The sequence below is a fragment of the Cottoperca gobio genome, chromosome 15, assembly GCF_900634415.1.
Source record: "Cottoperca gobio chromosome 15, fCotGob3.1, whole genome shotgun sequence".
NCBI lineage: Eukaryota > Metazoa > Chordata > Actinopteri > Perciformes > Bovichtidae > Cottoperca > Cottoperca gobio.
The window spans coordinates 2,596,098-2,609,720 of NC_041369.1; the positions used below are offsets into that span (position 1 = coordinate 2,596,098).

The 13,623-nt window shown below is 38.7% G+C and overlaps 1 protein-coding gene across 3 annotated transcripts in view; it reads left to right on the top strand.

The window, feature by feature from the left end:
- Positions 1 to 667: 667 nt before the first annotated feature.
- Positions 668 to 13,623, top strand: part of LOC115020148 (stromal membrane-associated protein 1-like) — a 93,043-nt gene continuing 80,087 nt past the window's right edge. For all 3 annotated transcript variants that reach the window (XM_029450068.1, XM_029450069.1, XM_029450070.1), the window contains exon 1: positions 668 to 933. In XM_029450068.1, the coding sequence (XP_029305928.1) occupies positions 816 to 933 (118 nt within the window). In that variant the 5' untranslated portion in view covers positions 668 to 815. The remainder of the gene's footprint in view (positions 934 to 13,623) is intronic.

Here is a 13,623-nt window from a genome sequence, read left to right on the forward strand (position 1 = left end):
AACTGTACTTTATAGCAATATTCAGAGGCTTATCACAGGGATGGAAAAGTGACCATGTGTGTCAACTACATTAAAAAATGCAGACTGAGTGCTATTTTCTTTGTTTTCTTATCCAGAACAGTGTTGAATCTGAACAAAATACTGCAAGTGACCTTTTAAATAATAAATGCGTCCTGTGTAGAGCTGCAAAGATTAACAGAGTAATCGATTAGTTTTCAACTATTAAATGAGTTGCCTACTATTTTGATAATCCATTAATCGACTGGGTCATCAACATGTAACTACATGTTGATGACCCAGTCGAATAATGGATTAATGGAACCAGTATTAATAATCCAGTAATATAAAATACAACAATATATATTTAATACTTAAGATGCAGCTCATATATATAGATTTAGGCTATATACTTTCATCAATGCCGGCACATAACAGCTATAGGTTATGTTTATGTCTCGTTACCTCTGTTAGCTGGCTGTCCGTGTTTTAGCTGAATATCTTCTGCATGTGTATCTTGTACTTGTATGTATTAAACATTGAGAGCTCATTCATTGTGTGTCCAAACATACTTAAAGATGATTCTGTTTCTGACTCATGTACTGTTGAAAAAATTCCGACATTCTTGAATGCAGCAGGGATGATGCTGCCTTACATCCATGATATTACCTTGTTAGCAGATTGCAAGCTAGCTCAATACAGGCGGTACGGTGCGGCTACAAGGGGATGTTTCATCTGCTTTAACACAAGCTGAGGACGACGTCGTTTTATATCGACTCTACACACGAGGGACTAACTAACTTCCAAACTTTGGCGAGATGACGACGCGGTCGGAGAGAGAAAAAGCCCAAAAACTGAATGAGCAGCATCAGGCCATTCTGTCTAAACTGCTGAGAGAAGAAGAAAACAAGTACTGTGCTGACTGTGAGGCAAAAGGTAAGACTGACAATGTTTGCTGTAAACCTCCATGTCAGAAATGTGAGGACGAAAAGATGAAATGATGGGGGAACTTGGCAGCTAACTGCTTGAAAAAGCTAGCAACATCTTGTAACGCTATCAGATGGGAGTCACTCATGTGGAGCTATGCTTACATCTTAGCCTTGTCGTTAATTACTAAAGTGTGTAATTCCGACTAAAAAAATGCTTTATTTTCATTTACAGTACATTTATGTTGTACAGTGCAAATAAATGTATTGCCTGTCTAGTTAGAAATATACCAAATACATATTATTAAGCGACATTTGTGTAAGTAACTACAAAAATATATAACGTCCGTTAAGCATTTTCAAAATAAAATCCTAATCGAGCTCCTGCTTGATTCTTATATTATATTAATCAAGACAACGAAGAAGATATTATGAGGCAATGACTACTATAAGAAATCAGCTATAATAGACGTTAATGACATCACTAAATCAAATAATCTGAATAATTGTGTCATAATAAAAAATGGCTTTATTATTGTTTACATCAAATGTTTTATAGCTGTAATTACACAGTCCCTGACATATTATAGGCTATGCAATGTTGGTAATTGAATCTACCAGTGAGCACGGCAGGCTGATGTTGTTCTTTTGTTTATGAGATTTTCATATTGCATTTTTTACTCTCCATGTAGGCTATGTATTTTTGTGCTTTTCATAAAGTTTACCCTCGACATTCATGCTTTTGAAATCAGATGGTCTCTAATTCCGGTTTTGTATTGTATGAATGCGGTTTCCTTGACGCAGGTTTTGCCCGACAGTATCGATGTCATGTCCTTGACTGGTTTATTTATGAGCGGAAAACGTACGTATCCTGTGTAGGCAACATTAAATTAGAGGTGTCGTCTTGGGCAGACGCACGAGCCAGCATCACCTTACCTCTGTTTCGCGACGCCCTCTTGAGCATAGTCGCCCCAAAACTCCATACAGAAATCTGAAAGTTTAAAAATCCATTGCACAGTTTCTAAAATACAGTTTAATCGAGGAGCTTTCATAAATCTTAAGGCATTAGCCCTTAATTTGGCATACATCCCGTACATCAAACATCAGTGTATTCCAATACGTTTTAAAATGTGCATGCCTATATGTTCAATTGTAGTGAGCGGTATCAATTTAAAATAATATATTGGAGTAATAATGTTTTTGCACAATCGATCTAGCAAAATCGCCACAGGTTCGTGAGTGTTACCTATACATAGTAGCCTAATTGTATGTTTGCCGACAATGGAAGCATAATATTCCCATATTTTTGAGTGGAGTTTGAACGGCTCGTACCGAGCTACCTATGATTGAGATTAAATGCCTTTTGCGTCATCACCATGACTTCTGACATGTACTTTGTAGTACCACACTCCCCTCAGCCAGTGAACCATCTTTGATCATGATTAACCACTGCCTGCTGCTAAAGCTGCATTTTTGGTCCATTTAATATCTGTTATACCAGTTTCCACCTCATCCTTAATGTAAATCTAAATAGCATTTCTTAATTCTAGCCTGGTGTTGTAGCTGCCAGCAGGCACATAGTGGAAGGTAAATGCACCTTAATGTAAATTACCCACACTCCAATAACCATTTTAAACTATACATCATTGTTCTATACAAATCCATTATATTTATAGTAACTTAACTTTGAAATCTATTTGTGACCTTGGAAACCGCAAGGAAAGCCATGAGATGTGGTTGGAAGCTTTGGAGACAACAAGTAACTTGTCATGTTTCTCAGTTGTATGTCTCCATCAGCTGACAGCTCTCCAGCTGACAGTTGTTGTCTCCATCTACTGATGAGGACAATGAGATGTGCTTGAAAGCTCTGAGGAAAAATTAGTGAGTGGACCTTGAGTTAAGATTTATTTTAGTCAAATTACTGTGTCCAAGGTCAAGAACTGTCATGCTCAATATCATGCTAATTTAAGTAATTTCTTTGCAAAGGATACGCAAATCTTTTTTGTATATTGTGATCTATGAAATTGGTACATTTTAGTTTACATTGGTGGTTGTTGGGGTTATTATCTTCCAAAAGTTATTGTTCATTTCCCTCTTTTATTTATGAATGACCGCTGTATTTTTGTTTTATTGTTTATTATTAAAAATGTCAGCTAATAAAAGGTTTAACTTTATATGCAGCCTAAATGGAGAATAAAAGGCTTGCATTTAAATTGGCTGTTGTTCAACAGTACACACTCTTCAACCTTGTACAATTCAACTTTGTTTTGTCAATCTGGATTTCATATTGGGAAAGATCTTTAGGTAATGAAAGCTTTTCTTTGTCTTTTGCTGCATTGTTAATGTCAGGTATTTTGCTTTGCATGGGAAGCATACACACACACGCTTCGTACTATAACCAATGTTTATAGTATGAAGTGTGTGTGTGTGTATGCTTCCCATGTGAGTTGCAGTTTCAAAGCATTATTGCTGTAAATCCCAAAAAAGTATTGCAGCTGAGAGGAAAGTATTGGATCCTGGTCATGTTTAGACAAACAAACAAATAATCCCAGTTTGCGTGTCTCACAACCTGTCTGACAACAAGCAAATCAGAAGTTCACAATGAAGACCCTTGGAAATCAAGCATAGGCTAAAGCACTTTAGCGCCGGCATTACAGCCGGAACAGTCTTTGAAAAACACTTACTGTTGATTTAATGAGTCCATGTCCAGTCTGAAGTCAATGTATTTCTAACTTAAGTGTGACTCTACTCAAGTGTCCATCTCCCCAACACAAGTATATATTCTACCCAAGGATAAAATATCTATCCTGTCCCTGCTGGTTCTTATTAGGACTATATATGTAATTATAGCAGCTGATCAGGTAAATAATCTGTTTTTCTTCTCTGAGCTGCACTAAAATCAGTTCTACTGATAAGTGTTTTCTGCATCAGTCAGTGACCCTGCGTCCTGCAGCCGGAGGCACGTTTATTTATGTTACTCATAAAGCAGCAGCAGCATCCAGCCATGCCTGACGAGTCATATTCACTGTGTCACAGCTATATTTATCCAAACAATAAATGGATGTTGTGAAGAAGCCTCATAAAATGAAAGTTCAAATCATTTAACGTGTAAAGCAAAGCATGGGGAACAGATGCATCTTCCATCGGGGTCATTTTGTGTTTCTTTTTATTTAATGCTTTCCTGATTAAGTTGGATTCGGGTTTATTCATGTCAAAGAAATGTGTGTAAAAACACAGCTGATTTACTTGAACAAGACAAGCGGCAGGACTGTAACTTTTTATTTGAAATTCAAACTTCGAAACCCCTTCCAACATGGGGGGGGGATGTAATCCTGGAACTGTAATGATTTATTCATATTCAAAATGTTCTGTACAGCCTATAAACACAATAGACCGTATGAAGTAGTTTACCTGGTGGTCCAGCAGAAGGCTTGACCTATTGCAGACCCTCTCACACGTTATATGGGTTGTGTGTTCAAATTAATTAGAAAATATTATTTGTAATATTGAATGCATTGTGTGGAATAAATGATCAATAAATATAATTACACATTAAATCATGCTAAAGATCTCTTACTAAGTATAAGCTACATGTGTCTGTAGAGGATCTGAGTGAACACAATCTATATTTACAGTCTTCCCTCTGCTAAACATTGTTAGTCCTGCAATATAAAGTACGCTGTTAAAACAACCAATGGCCAAGTGTCAGGGAGAAGAAAACACAACATTTGACCTATTAAGTATTTATGGTTGTTAACAAATACATCATACAGAGAGTTGTATTAAAAGTATATAATATATAAGAGGACAACTCATCTCTGATGCAATATCCACAGGAAATAATCTGCTCAAAATGAATCCAAATTGCTTGTTTTACACAAACGTCCTGCAGTTATTGTGTTCACTATTTGGGTTAATTGTACAGTTTATCAGTTGTTTTGTTATACCATATGAAATATCCATAACATATGTCACTAAACGTTAGTCAGGGGTCGTCAATTATATTCAATGGCAATAAGGGGTCACTTGATTACGGAACAAGGTTGGAACCCACTGTCCTTCATAGGATATAATGGCAGTTTAAATCATAATATTGGTTTGAAATAGTCCATTTTATTCTCTCCATTAATGCTAAGTAGAATGTGCACAAGAGCTGAAACGATTAGTCCATTGACGTAGAACTTAAAAACTAACTTTTGATAATTGACATTTCAGTCATTTCTCAAGCAAAATTAAAAGTGTAGTTTTGAGGATTTGGTTTATTTATTTTCTCTCTTTGGAAAGTTAATGGCAAATGTTTGGGTTTAAGACATTTGAAGATGTCTTTTTAGAAATTGTGTTGTGAATGTTTCACTATTTTCTGACATTTCACAGTGCAAAAGATAAATCGATTATTTAAAAAAAGAATCAGCACATTAATCGATAATGAAACCATGCAGCCCTAGTATGAACGTTGTAATTCTGTCTGTGATATTCCTGCTGCTCCAGGAACCACATTTGTCATTTGCATTATTTATATATTTTAAACATTAAGTGCTTTGAATGGAGGTACTCTGGTTTATCATCTTTTTAGAATTTGCTTCAGTCATTATCCCTGAAAAAATGTCCCTTTGTTTCAGTGCACATACAAGGATAAATACTGAACCTGGAGTTGAGATTTTTGGAGTTTTTTTTATCAACTTCTGAAATGCTCTCTCTTTGAGTTTGAACTTGGACGTCTCCACTGAATGCAGTGCACTCCAAACACAACAGAGACAGTGCATTAGACTTTATTGATTTTTAAAACAAGCATTCGTTCCATGGCTGATTGAGCGCCCAGAGTACAGAGCCTTTCTTTGATTGATCAGTTTGTTTTAGGGTTTGGCTAAAACACTATGTGTCCTGCATACTGCCTGCTGGAGTCAGTGTGTCTGGCTGTGACACTCCTGCACTGTGGTGACTCACCATCAACACTCCTGTCTACACACACTGCCCATTGTGTGTGCGCGCGCTGGCAGCGTGTCAGTGTTATGATTTGTGGCTGGGGGGGGGATCTGAACTGGCACATGCTTTCCTCTGTGCTGGCACAGCAGATCTTGGCAAGCACCTGCAAGGCACTCAGCGCTTTGACGACCCGTCCTTGGGACCTCGCTGCTGTCACACACATGAGAAAACTGGCTCAGGAGCCACACAAACTCACGCTTATTTGGACCGAGCAGCTTGCATACACACCTGCTATTGCACATGTTTTTAAAGGTGTGAAGGACGGGTTAGCCTTGCAGTGTCAAGGGAAGGAGACAGGCATCAGTGAAAAGCTGCAACTGAATAAAGGTGGCTGGTTTGGCTCAATGGACCTCATGCAGCAACATTCTCTTTCATTTCTGCTGGTGAAGAACGTTTGGTGCATCTGGAGTTTCTTATATTTTCTCTTAATTTCCTATTAACCATCCAAATCTGTTTGTACCCAGGTGTGCGGAGTGATGAATCTCACTTGATCATACATTAGAGGGATGTGGCAGAAAGTAACTAAGTACATTTACTCAAGTACTGTACTTAAGTACAATTTTGAGGTACGGTGTACTTGTACTTTACTTTATACTTCTACTTCATTACATATAATAACTATTGTACTTTTCACTAAACTACATTTATTTGATACCTTTTAGTTACTTGCAGTTACCATACAGATTCATATTATTAATACAAAAATATTATCAACAAATCAATGGGTGCTAACAAAACAAGAATAAATTGTAGATACAAAAAGGACATTTGTTCTTATATCGCTTGTTGTTTTCAAGTTTAATGAAAATGTTAGAAATACAATGCAAGCTTTCAGTCAATGACGGCCGTCAATCACAGATTAAAAACCAAAACAAAGACATGCACTTCCCTGTTGCCACCAGCTGATAGCCATGATACTACAACAATAGAAGTGATATTGGTCTGATTTTTCTCTCTGACACATTCTGTTAGAACAAATTCATCTAACGCCACTTTAATATTTTCAACACATTATAGTAATTTAGTGTGTTTCCATCAATATTAATGTAGTGGCTGTTTTACCATGCTCCAACTTCCCAGGCCATTTATCTAATCTGTTAAAACCTACGCAGATTTCACAGCATCTTCACACCGTTGTCCAAGCCTTCTGGCCATGCGCACTGAAAACTGCGTTATGGTCATGGCACTATCAGCTGCACGTAAATAATAAAATAACCTTATTTTAGCACTTTATAGCAGAAATAGCAAACAGAAACATAACCTTAGCATAATCCACCAGTATTACGCTACACAAACTATCCTAAAATGGTGGTATAAACGTGTATATATTATTTCATGCTAACATAAACATTTTAACCAAATATAGATATGTGCTTTGGTGGGTCTTACAATTATTGTAGCGTGATAGTCTTTTGAAGAAAACCCAACTAATAAGGCATTGTGTTGTATTCTTCATGTCAGGATGGCTTGTAGACAAAAAGATGGTTAATTTAAGCATTGTTTGCATTTTTCATTTTGTCACATTAATGTCATCTTTTGTCTTTGGTTATAAATAAATTGATCAAACCCGTTGATTTACTGAGTATCCAGATTGTCGGTAAATTCCAGCAGATGCCAAACTCTAACTCTGGACGCTGTTTTACCTCCGACTGACCAAACTAAGCAGCAGATGAACTCATGGATTAGTCTACTAATTATTGCAGCTCTATTGCCAACTAATGTTCTGTCAATTGACTAAAAACAGCAAGTGTCATGGTCTTGAGTGCTGACTTACTCTGGCTGTATTCACTACTCGCCTTCACCAGCAGATGGACTCCAAGCTTCACTGTATCTCTTCATCTGTTACGTTTGCTGTCTGTTGCCTGAATTTAAAATGTTGAACAGGTCAAAAGATTCCAAGTCTTGTGGCCTACACTTCTTCAGTGTCGTTCATCTCTTTCCTATCGTAAACATATTAATGTAATAAACCACACGCCAGATTGTAGACTAAAAGCTATTTCAGTTCTAGTTCCATGTGTAAATCCCTCGAGCTGTTTGAGTCTTTATTACCTCTGATAATGGTTTCACTCAGTATCCATCTGTCGTGATTTATTAACTGTCTGGACGATAATATTCCTCCATTTGTTCAAGAACAGACAATAAGACCAGATGATGAGTTTTTATTATCGTAATAATAAAGAGGAAACGCTGCATGGAGAGGAAACGGTATATATGAAGTAGTATTTCCACTCCTCCTCATTATTGCCGACTCTGAATCACACTAATGGACCAGCAGGAAGCAGCACAGCGCTTTTCTTTTATTTCCCCCTCGTGATGCTGCTCCTCACTCAATGATTCTCCACTCTTCTCCGGCCTGTGCTGAAGATTTTGGCAGCCTTCCAGGGATTTACTAAGAGGATATTTTATTAATTAGGAACTGGAGATTGTTAACCTTTTTAAGGGAGCATACTTGTGGCACCCTTCAGCCTTTAATGCAGTGTAGCTGTTGTTTATTATTCCTAGAAGTGAAAAAGGAGAGGAATTCAATTGGTTTCAGACAAACATAATTTAAAGAGCTATCCATTTTGGTGCTCTGGTAATGCTGAGCTTTCACGGTGTTTTACAAGAGGACATTAAGACAAAATAAAAGGATGTAAAACTTAAAGAGCCTTAGACAAAACATGATGATGAAAGATGATTCAAATAAAAAGGTGGAGAGTGGACTATGACAGCAGCCAGAATGGATTTCTGTGTGCAGGCGTTCAGAACAGATAAAGACTAAAGTATTCTTCGTCCCACAGGATTTGCATGAGTCAAGTCAGACATGGTTCAAGTCCACCAAGCCTTAAAGCTATAAACTTTGTATCTTTACTCTGTCCCTGAAGCAAGAACTGGCACCGCTTTTCTCGCCGCAGACTTTTTGCTTTTTGAATAAGCAAAAGTCAGTAAATTCAGATGTTCCTTGTATATTTTTGTATTTGTTGCTTTAGAGCATTTTCACACCCGGTCTAAACATCAGCATATGCTCTGCAGGATAAAAAAAAAAGATTGATCTCTATCGCTGTGTCCCCACCTCGCCCACACACACACACACACACACACACACACACACACACACACACACACACACACACACACACACACACACACGTCAGTCCTCGTCCTGTCCTTAGGATGACAGTTGGGGCTTTAATTTCATGCTTGGCTGCCACCCCCCCCTCCCAGTGGAAAGTTTTGCTGTCAGTCATCGAGGCTGTCTGTCTGTGTGTCTCAGCTTGGATGACTCTGTTTGTATGTCTCAGTGTGTTTCTGTGTGTGTGTGTGTGTGTGTGTGTGTGTGTGTGTGTGTGTGTGTGTGTGTGTGTGCGTGTCTCTAATCAGGTCAGCAGTCTACAAATTAGCAGTGTTGTGTTTGTATTCTGTGTGTGCGTGTGGGGACTACAGGGCTTGTGTCTACCGAGAGAACTCAATTCAGCTGTCTATTTCTGTCCAAACTTCACTGCAGAGCAAGTGTGAAGATGCATAGCATGATAAAACTAAAGTTCTTCAATCTGAATAATCCACATGAGATGAACAGATACTAATGTTTCAGAACCAACGCTACTTATTCATTCATTTGAATTCATTCTAAGGTTGTGGGGAAAGTTTGTTTCTGCACCAGAAATGATTATGAAAGATTATGATCTGTCGTTTAACTCCCACATAAAACAAATCTCAAGGACTGCCTTCTTTCATCTACGTAACATTGCAAAAATAAGACACATCCTGTCTCAAAATGATGCAGAAAAACTAGTCCATGCATTTGTTACTTCAAGGCTGGATTACTGCAACTCATTGTTATCAGGTTGTCCCAAAAAGTCGCTTAAGACTCTTCAGTTGATCCAAAATGCAGCGGCACGTGTATTGACAAGAACAAGGAAACGGGATCATATTACTCCTGTATTAGCTGCACTGCACTGGCTCCCGGTAAAATACAGAATAGAATTCAAAATCCTTCTCCTGACTTACAAATCAATTAATGGTCAGGCTCCAGCATATCTTAAAGATCTCATAGTACCTTATAAACCAACTAGAGCATTGCGCTCCCAGACTGCAGGGTTACTTGTAGTTCCTAGAGTCTCTAAGAGTACAATGGGAGCCAGAGCCTTCAGCTATCAAGCTCCTCTCCAGTGGAACCAGCTTCCAGTTTGTGTTCGGGAGGCAGACACACTCTCCACATTTAAGAGTAGGCTAAAGACTTTCCTTTTTGATAAAGCTTATAGTTAGGGCTGGCTCAGGTTTGCCCTGGATCAGCCCCTAGTTATGCTGCTATAGGCTTAGACTGCCGGTGGACACCTCCCTGCTCTCTTCCTTCTCTTCCTCTCTCCTCCCCTCCCTCTCTTCTTCTCCCTCTCTATCTGTATGCATTTATGTAAATGTATGTTACTAACTCACCATCCGGGGTATCATCCCCGGAGTGTCTGTCTCTCACGTGGCAGGTTGCCACTGATAAAGTTTACGTCAGGATCATGAATCGTGGCTGCGCCTGCTGACCTGGTCCTGCTGGACACCGGGAAGCCTTATTGACATTTTCCTGGATTCATCCATACTTTCTCTTTTTCAACACAACATCATTTCTGTCAAATGTTGTATTTGTACTATGTTGTTTATCCTGTACACACGACATCTATTGCACGTCTGTCCGTCCTGGGAGAGGGATCCCTCCTCAGTTGCTCTCCCTGAGGTTTCTTCCATTTCTTTTAGGAAGTTTTTCCTTGTGCGATGCGAGGGTCTAAGGACAGAGGGTGTCGTAACCTGTACAGTCTGTAAAGCACACTGAGACAAATGTATAATTTGTGATATTGGGCTATACAAATAAATTTGATTTGATTTGATTTGATTTGATGAAAACAGCAGTTAATGTTTCAGAAAAAGGTCACGAGATGGAAACAGCTGATACACAATAGGAATGCATCCAAACAGACCGTGATGCAGCATTGGTAGATTAATAGATACAGACCAGCAGGTCAGCAGTCATAAATCAGAGTGGCTTTTACCCTCCACAGCCAAGGCTCCTCAAACAATTGTGATTATATTGCACCTGCCTCAAAGGTTTAACACTACACCAGAGTGCATGTTATTCGAGCATAGATAAAAACAACTTGTGTTGTTCAGCCAAGTACAAGTATTTTTCAGTTTGGACCAGGGATGGTTACTGTTTACATTTGAACCGAAACCTGTTCCCAACGGTGCCTTGTTTACTCTCTCTGTAGTGACATAAAATGTAATTTCAGCTGTAAATAATTGTCAAAACTTATTATTATTATTGTTATTTATTCAGAACATTTTACTCACCACACAAAAAAACCCCTTCCTACCTTTCTCTCTCCTTTCAAACTCGTCCCTACAACCTCCAGCCTGTCAAACTCTGCACTTGTGACCACTTTCAAATCTCTATTGCCCCGGCTCACAAGCTGACGGGTGTTCCTCGCTCTCAGGTACCGAAGTTTGGCTACGATTGATTTAACGTGAACTGGTACTCTGTAGTACCAATGTCATTCGGTCCCACACTGTCAGAAATAATTGCCCTTAAATTCAAGGTATTCAAGGGGGCAAAACGTGTGATTGTGTAAATGCCTTCAAATTTCAACAATAGGGGGCAAAAATCACCCAGAATTCCCCAGTACATTCATTACATACAGTATAGTATGTAATGTTCTCCCTTTGATACCCAAACCTAGTTTACGGTTACAGTGAGGCAAGAAACATTTCAGACTTGATCTGACAATAAAGTATCTTTGTATTGTATCGTGGTTTAGACCCCCTGCTATCCCCTAATTTGAGAGTCATCGTCCTTATTATTTTCTATTATTAATGATTATTATTATTATTATGCTTTCCATCATGTAAGTTCCATTCAGGTACATGTCGGGCCTACTTTTTAGAATTACAAAGGTGTAAGTTTAACACAAATTCAAGTCGGATACCAATGCAGTGCAGTCTGTAGAAGCCCACACAGTTGTGACTCAACACAGATCTGTAAACACCTCTGAGGGTGGACTTTGGGCTCTTAAAGATTCACTCTTGTTAACATTACAGGAACCTCTGTTAGCTTTGTCTGAACACACTTCAAAGTGACATGTTTACCTCGAGGATCAATGATTTCTAGTAGGTTGTAGCCTAATGTCTGAGGTAGATAACGATATTGCTATTGGAAGGTTCAACAAATCCGTCTTAAATTTTCTTTAAATAATCCGTAACAGAAATAAACCTTTTTGATAAGGGTTCCTTAAATTGTTATTTTATTTTTACAGTCCCTATTCTCTGGTGGACAAACTATAGGATGGTGACACTATTTCAAAACATGTCTTTGTAAATGTCTTGTCATTTATCTAGCGGACCAGATGTTCCCTTTCTCTAAGATTGCTGCCCCAGCTAACCAGAGTTTAGAAGTGGGACAGTTCACTTGGCCTACTTGGCTCCTAAAAGGCATTAGTTGTGGATTCCACAGCAACATATTTGTACCAACCACAAAATGTATGTGAAAAAGAACCCTGAAATAATAAGTCATGGTAGCTAATGGTTAAACAGCGACTCTGTTTCAGATTACAATCAGAAATCAGGATAAACCAAGTGAACCCGATTTACAAATGTGCAGACCTCAGTTTACACAGATGTAGTCAGCAGCCATATGTTGCTGCTAGATTGTCATTTGACTGTATTTTATTTGCAGTAATACATTTAAAGTTTAGTGGTATAATGCCACTCTTTGGGTGTGCATGTGCAAAATGTACTACACTGGTACCAGTTATTCTTAAAGTAATAAAGAAATAAAGGAAACCTGAAGGCTTATTTATATGAACTTCCTGATATCTGGTTGCTGCCAAAAGTGAGCAATTATTCCTCCGCGGTAATCAGATTATACTAAGTGGTCATCATCGACAGACACTGGAACTCAGCAGTCAGAGCCTTCCAGAGCATCAGTGCAGGATGCTCATCATCTCAGAGAGAAATGGGATTGACTGGTTGAAAAAGCACAACACAGTTTAGCAGACAAGACACAGATGAAAGCTTAAGTCTTTCTACAATAGCGTACTTTACATTTAGAGTATAATTTGTGTGAGCCATTCACTTTTCTAAATACAGACCCTGCTGAAGCACTCAATTGATTTTCTCACAGTAAAAGAAAAACTTGGAAGCCAGTGGAGAATGAGAATCCTCTGTGAAATCCTTCTGTTAAGAACATTTCAGTCAGTATATTTGGATGATCTTCAGTATGACAAAAAAAGGATTTCCAGCCACTGCATGTACACACGTGCACTATGAGGGTATGCACATGTGTGCTCTCTATGTCACTATATGTATATGAGACATTCTAAATGTTTGTTTTGGAGAATAGGTTGCATAGGTTATCTAAGAGCAGACCAAAGGGAAGTCCAATCCATACAGATAGAGTTCAGCTTACAATGGCTGAGCTGCTTTATTCAGGCTTAACACTCAGTCATCCCTGCCTTAATGCTCCTTTAGGCTTTCTAGCGCATTAGTGCCACTGCATTAACACACTGATGCTCTTACTCGAGACTGGCAAGCCCACTAGACTGCGTGCATCCCCGCTGCCATCCAAACGTCCCCGCTGCACCACCATTATGTAGCCCCAATCCATAAAAGTTGAGCCTTTGCACTTGCTGTGTGCAAACTCACTTTCAATGGTCAAATTGACAGATAGTAAGCTTCATTGTCTGCAGAGGGATAGAGCCAA